The sequence below is a fragment of the Penicillium diatomitis genome (genome assembly GCF_028827545.1).
Source record: "Penicillium diatomitis strain IBT 30728 chromosome Unknown utg000005l_segment0_segment0, whole genome shotgun sequence".
Classification (NCBI taxonomy): Eukaryota; Fungi; Ascomycota; class Eurotiomycetes; order Eurotiales; family Aspergillaceae; genus Penicillium; species Penicillium diatomitis.
The window spans coordinates 3,551,872-3,557,871 of record NW_026623177.1 but is presented as its reverse complement, the minus strand read 5'-3'; the positions used below and the strand labels follow the sequence as shown (position 1 = coordinate 3,557,871).

The following is a 6,000-nucleotide window of genomic DNA, read 5'->3' as shown; positions in this document are numbered from 1 at the left end:
CACCCAGAAGCAGTCAGATGCAGAAAATCAGACGTGTTTTTTGTCGCCAACGGTGATGCTATGATGATGCAGGCTGCGGTATCAAATGCAATAACGACCATGACAGAAAGAATTGAAAGATGGAACCCGCTCGATACTCCAGGAAGAGAACGGAAAATTGACGATCAGGAGGCTCATGTCAATGAAAACAAAAATTTCAAAAGTCGAATTGGGGTATAATTGGTTGAATGTTCATCAGGTTCACAAAAGCCGATGTAGAGGAGTGAGAAAAAGAGACAAAAAAAGAAAGGGAAAAATAATCAAAATAGCGTAGTCGTCGTCCACTTGCGCAAAACAACCCAGGCCATTGAACTGGCCAAATGAGCGATGCCCTTATCTGGCCAAGTGTTCAACCTCATGCGCCCACCTCCTGCGGGCGAAGATTTTCGGAAGACGGAGTATTGACCCCGCGCTCTCCCAGAGAGCTCGATGACGGAGAACCAACTTCTCCCGTCGAATTGAGGTTACCCCCATAGACGAAGAGACCGGAGCTGGCACCAGAGGGAGCGGTTGTGGTTCTCTTGTCGTCCACCGACATGCCGTGATCAGGTGTGACGTCGGTTACTCGCTCTTGCAGAGTTGACTGCGATTTGGATCGCGTGAGAGTGCCGGACGGCAAAACTTCTTGAGCATCCTTAAAATGATCGATCGTATCGTTGTCGTCGTCATCGTCGTTGCGTATGCTCAGACCCGTCATTGTGCTAGCACTCATGACGGATTGCCGACGATCAGCAGCGAGCCCCTCCGACATTATGGACTCGCCGCTGCCAACAATGATCGGATCTGAACCGCGATGCTCCTCATGAGGAGTGGGTTTGCGAAGCTTGAGACGCTCCTCAGGCGACATGTTCTGCCACTCGGAGCCAAAGGTAACAACCGAGGCCTTTTTACCATGGACGGTGAAACTGGGTGTCTTTCGGGCAAGAATGTTGCTCTCACTGCCATCATCCTCAAGGGGCCCAACGCTCGAGACAGAGTCGCTATTTTTCTTGTGGCGCGATTGGTGACGATGAACACTGTGGGACTCGCGCAGTGTTCGGTGAAGGCTGCGTCGGACCCGACTAGACCGGTGATCACTATGAGACACCTCGGACGACTCATCCTGTCGATCCTCACTTTCCTTTTCCGGTACCGGACCCGATGTTTTTCGAGTTTTCGACGGCGAATCATGATCCAGCAGGCCACTGTCCATGAGTAGACGCTCTTCTCCGTCGTCAAAGCTGACCGGGGATGTTATTTTTGATGCACGGGACCCCAGACTAGCAGCGTCGAATTTGCTTCCCCGGCTCACGGTGGAGACTTCACGCTCAAGACGAGGTGCGCTCTCCGACCTGCTAGCAGAGGCACGGGCGACTGAAAGCGACCGACCAATGCGGCCAAGATCAGAGGAAGTGACCGACGTCGGTATGCTCGGACGGCGCAGGTCTTCTGTTGTAGGCTGACTCAAGAAGCCCACATCGATGCGCGGCTTCTCCGCTGGGACAGTCGCAGTGGATTCTGGAGAGATGTCATGCGATGATTCACCACGGTCGACGTCAGAGGTAAGTTGCAAACTAGGCTCAGATTGGATGGATGGTCCAGATACGGAGGGCAAACGAGGGGGACTCGTATGCGTAGACGTGGTCTGCCCAGCTATAGAACCATTCCGGGTTGCCGCATCGGTCTCCTCTTCTCCAAGATCTCGGAGAAGAATTTCGCGGTAGCATTTATTGCGCGAGAGGTCTTGTCGGACCCACCGAAGCTTGGCCGCCATACGCGCCGCCGCCATGATCACGCTTTCTCGGGCCCGGGGGGTCACTGGAGTGAGGATTTGCAAATGGCGGGCATTACGCAAAAGCTCATCTAAATGCCGTTGGTTAGCAAAGAGCTTTTCATTGGTATCATGAATCTTTTGGCTCATTAGCTGCCGACGGCCTGCCACGAATTCAGCAACGACGTCGCTATCGATGCTGGGAGAAGTTGGTTCTTGATCACGGGACTGATGTGAAGTTGACGAGGAGATGGAGCCAATACGCTGGCTGCGGCGGTAACGCTGGCCCTCGTAATTGGTCGCAATCATCCCCTTCGTCCGAACACCAGTTGTTCGGAAAGCGGCTGCATAATTAAGCTTGTGAATCCAGTCATTCATATCGGACTCTGAATCGGCTAGGAACACCTCTTCGACCGAATTGTGCCGGACGAATGAGAATGCATGCTTGTGCTTTTTGTAGTTGCTGTCCAGCAGGGCCACTGCGTCGTTTGTGGACATGATGCCATCGGGTTTGAACTCCGCCAAAGGTGGCCTAAAGATAAGCGTCCCTCGTCGTCCCTTCTTTTCATAAGCCTCGTGTTGCGTCATCAGATTCCGTACCCAAGTCACGTTGCGGAAGAAGTACAGTTGTGAGAATGTGAGGACCGCGCCCCATTCGGCCCACGGGGATCGTGCCCGTTTCTTTTTGGGGTCCTTGCGCCAGAGTAAGCCGACCTTGGCCACCTTGATGTCTACCAGACCTGGATGTGACACTGCAGGATTATCCAAACTAGCTTGCATGAACGCATCCGGTCGTGAACGCTGGGAGATAATTTGGAGGATGCCTGACTTGGCGAAAGCTAGATGAAGGTCATCCATGTTTGGCCGACCCTCGGAGCCGATATGGCTGTAGGTATCCTCAAGGTCCATAACTTCTTTTAAGCTCGGTCTGAGGGTGGAAAGCTTGTTGTCCAAGATCAGAGTATAAGGATCCACAGGCTCTCTTGTCACCAGCGGCAGATGCTCCGAGCTGGTGCTTCGAAATAGCGTTCGCCGCGGCTTTGCGAGATGACGATCGCGGAGGTTGGCGTCCTCGACATGAATGAAAGGAGTATAGGCAATGTTCTCGTAAAAACACTCCAAGATGTCCTCGGAGATACCTTCTCCGCGGCAATTCTTCACGTAGTCGAGCTTCTGCATTTTTCGCTTGTTGTTCTTATTGAACACGTCTGTGTGCAGGATGAGAATTGAGAATGCGATAAAGTAAGCCTGATCTGTCGAGGCAAAAATGCCAGGGTTGCATTCGTGATAACGATCGGCGAAGGCTTGCAGGAAGCGATCGATTTGCTGGGTTTCCTTAGGTAGCTCCACTTCCATCAGAAGTTTGCGAATGGCCATATCGATAGGATCCCCGAAGTAGGAGAAGGACCGCATATACTTGCGTAGCGCCACTTTGTAGAACTCGTCGTCTGACTGTGCCAGAATGCCTCCAATCATACCCCGGGGCAAGGTCTCCTCCAGTTTAGTCAAGTATGCCGCCGGGGTCTCGCCCTCTTCGCGAGCCGGAACTGGGGGTAATTCAGGTTTTAACGGAGTGGCCGTTCCCCCAATCCCGGGAGACCCATGTCGGGGAATGGGTGGTTCCGAATTCTGTCGCAATCGTTGAGAGAAATTGAAGATATCGCCGAAGCTCTTGCGCCCACTTGTTGAGGTCGAAGTGCGGCCGGAGGAGGCCAACCAGGGTGCGGCGGAAAGATCATCCACCACATGCTCCGCGAGGGAACCCATCGTGGATGATCTTCCGCGACCTGTTAGCGAAGGGTTTGAACGAATTGAGCGAGCAGAGTTGGTGGAATTGTTGCGTAAGAGTGGAGGTGCACCCGCCACTGCCAGGCCGACGGAGGACCGTGTTGGAGACGGAAGTGGGGAAATCTGGTCTTGGTCGGAACCATGATTATTTGCGTCGTCGGCCGGCAACGCTCGATTTGTGGGTGAGGGGACCTTAGGGGGCAATGGAAAGAGAGGGCTGCGGTGTCGCTTCAGTCGAGGCATGCGGAATCTTTTCCCCGTCGCCCCTGCAGATGATTGTACGTCTCGCGGTGAGTTTGTGCAGAACGTCTGGTCTCCATGACTTTGATCGGACCGAGACGATTCTGAGAAGCGTGGATCAGGCACCGAAACCGATGATCGCTGAGATTCATTGAAGGGAAGATCTCGGCCGGCACTTCGAATGGAGGTTGTTGACAGTCTGCCTGGTTCTTCTGCGCCCGGGGAATGGATGGTTGAAAGGGTCGAGTCAGCGATCTGGGAGTCGATGGATGGATGTTGTTGCCGTGCCGGTTTCCGCTGGCTTTCCCTCGAGCTTCGGGGTAATTCCTCCATTGAGTGTTTTCGGGACAAGGGCAGCAGACGCAGTTTGTGTCTGGGTTTCGCGGGTGGTTCCAGATCGTGACTCGTGGGCGCAGTGGTGATGATCGTGGGAGCTTGGAGATGGGTCAGCCGTTTGTTCAATTTCCACTCTTCCCGTGATCTGTGTCTGGAGTGCATCAGAGCGTCACGAGAAAGACTGCGACTGGAGAAGCTCTCCGTGTCGGAAAGGGGGAAGAGGAGAAGGAGGCTAAGGGGAAGGGGCACCAAGGATGGGGGAGAGGAAGAGCCGGGCAAGAGAAAATTGGATCGTTGTACTCACGGGGCAGCGACGGCACTGGAGGCGTTCCCTCGGCCTTTGCGTATGACTTGGACAGCTGGGGGTCGGAGGCGTGACGCAATCTCATGAAACTGAATCGATTTCTCCGCAAGCTAGGGGTATCCCCGTTGGAGGGACTCCCCATAAAATCGACCGGCGCAGGCTCAACATCTCGATGCGCGCCTCCTTCCATTGGAACCTGCAGTCTATGGTCGGCGTCTTGTCCCGCGGCCGCGACATCGTCGAGCCCCGTCGGAATATTGGTAGACGTCCGAGAGGTTGATTCAGAGTAACGGGGGCTGTCGGCGGGGGCTGGGGGTCGGGGCAGATGTTCGCTGCGCCGCACCTGCGGCGGAGCTTCAATGGTGCTTCGACGCGAGGCACTCCCATCCGCCACGAGTCGCAGGCCTTTCCAATGCATGGCTGCGAGAGACCGAGGTGTTTCCACCCATGCGTGGCTGTCAGGAAGTGTCCCGGGGGCGGGGGAGGAGGTGAGATTCTAGGCAGAAGTCGTTTGGACAGTCGGGCAGGAGCGGTAGTGGTCACTAGCGGGAAAGGCAGCGATGGTTGTGGTTATGGTGGTGGCGGTGGTGGTGCTTGTATTCGTAGTGGGGTGGGGAGTTCTTAAAGGAGGGATCGCCCAGAGGGAGTCGGCGAAATGCTCGACGGGCACGAGGGTGAAGGGTGAGGAGAAGAATTGAGGGGAGAGGGTGGTTGCTTCTCGACAGAAACACGATCCAGGTCAGGTCAATGCCAGCCCTGCATATTGGAGTGTTCCAGAACACGGCTTATGGGCTCAGACGTGGAGTGGAGTGCACGATCGTCCACTTGTGGACAGGGAACCGATCCAAAAACGAAAAACCCCAAAGGGGGCAACGAGCCACTGGGTCACGAAGCCTCGATTAAATGCAATGGATTTGAGTTTCTCGATGGAGGAAGAGAGACAAAATTGCCTGAGAACGTGAGGGGCGGTGCTGGCCAGTAGACGTCAAATCGATGGGGCTGGGCGTGGTGAGAAGAATGTAAGTTGGATATTTCCCCACGGAGGTGGTGGACACTGGACAGATTGATTGCACTGCTGGAGACTGAAGGACGGCTAAGTCACGGGCATTCGCAATTCACATACACGACACGTGAAAGCAGTTTCCGCGTGGGAACTTTCCGCTTCCACTTCGCGAACCACTGCAAAGTCACACTCGGACTTTCAGTAGTAGTGGGTTGGCATTTTTGCCTGAGATGGCAAGTGCCTCGTGGCTGATGGTCACCACTAGCGACTGTCACCAAGCACAATCGTAGCGGAGACTCTGCCGCGAGAGATACAAGTGAGAACAGGACTTCGAGCTAAAGAAAGGAGGGGTTGGTGCAAGGCCGACGAAGTTTTGAAGGTCTACTTGGCATTCTTGGACTGAACCTCCAACTTATAGGAAATAACCGCCCTGGTATTTCCATATCGATGACCATGACCTACTTACCTATTATCCTACTAGTAGTAGTTACTTAGTTAACTACTACCTAGTACCTAGTAGTTACCTACATAGGTTGTTCA

The 6,000-nt window shown here is 54.2% G+C and overlaps 1 protein-coding gene across 1 annotated transcript; it reads right to left on the bottom strand.

Moving 5' to 3' along the window:
• Positions 1 to 394: 394 nt before the first annotated feature.
• Positions 395 to 4,875, bottom strand: N7539_005644 (Arf family guanine nucleotide exchange factor SYT1; the record flags this gene model as incomplete). Its single annotated transcript, XM_056935246.1, has 2 exons — positions 395 to 4,251; positions 4,458 to 4,875. 2 exons carry the CDS (start codon positions 4,873 to 4,875, stop codon positions 395 to 397), a joined length of 4,275 nt encoding a protein of 1,424 aa, XP_056790440.1.
• Positions 4,876 to 6,000: the final 1,125 nt, after the last annotated feature.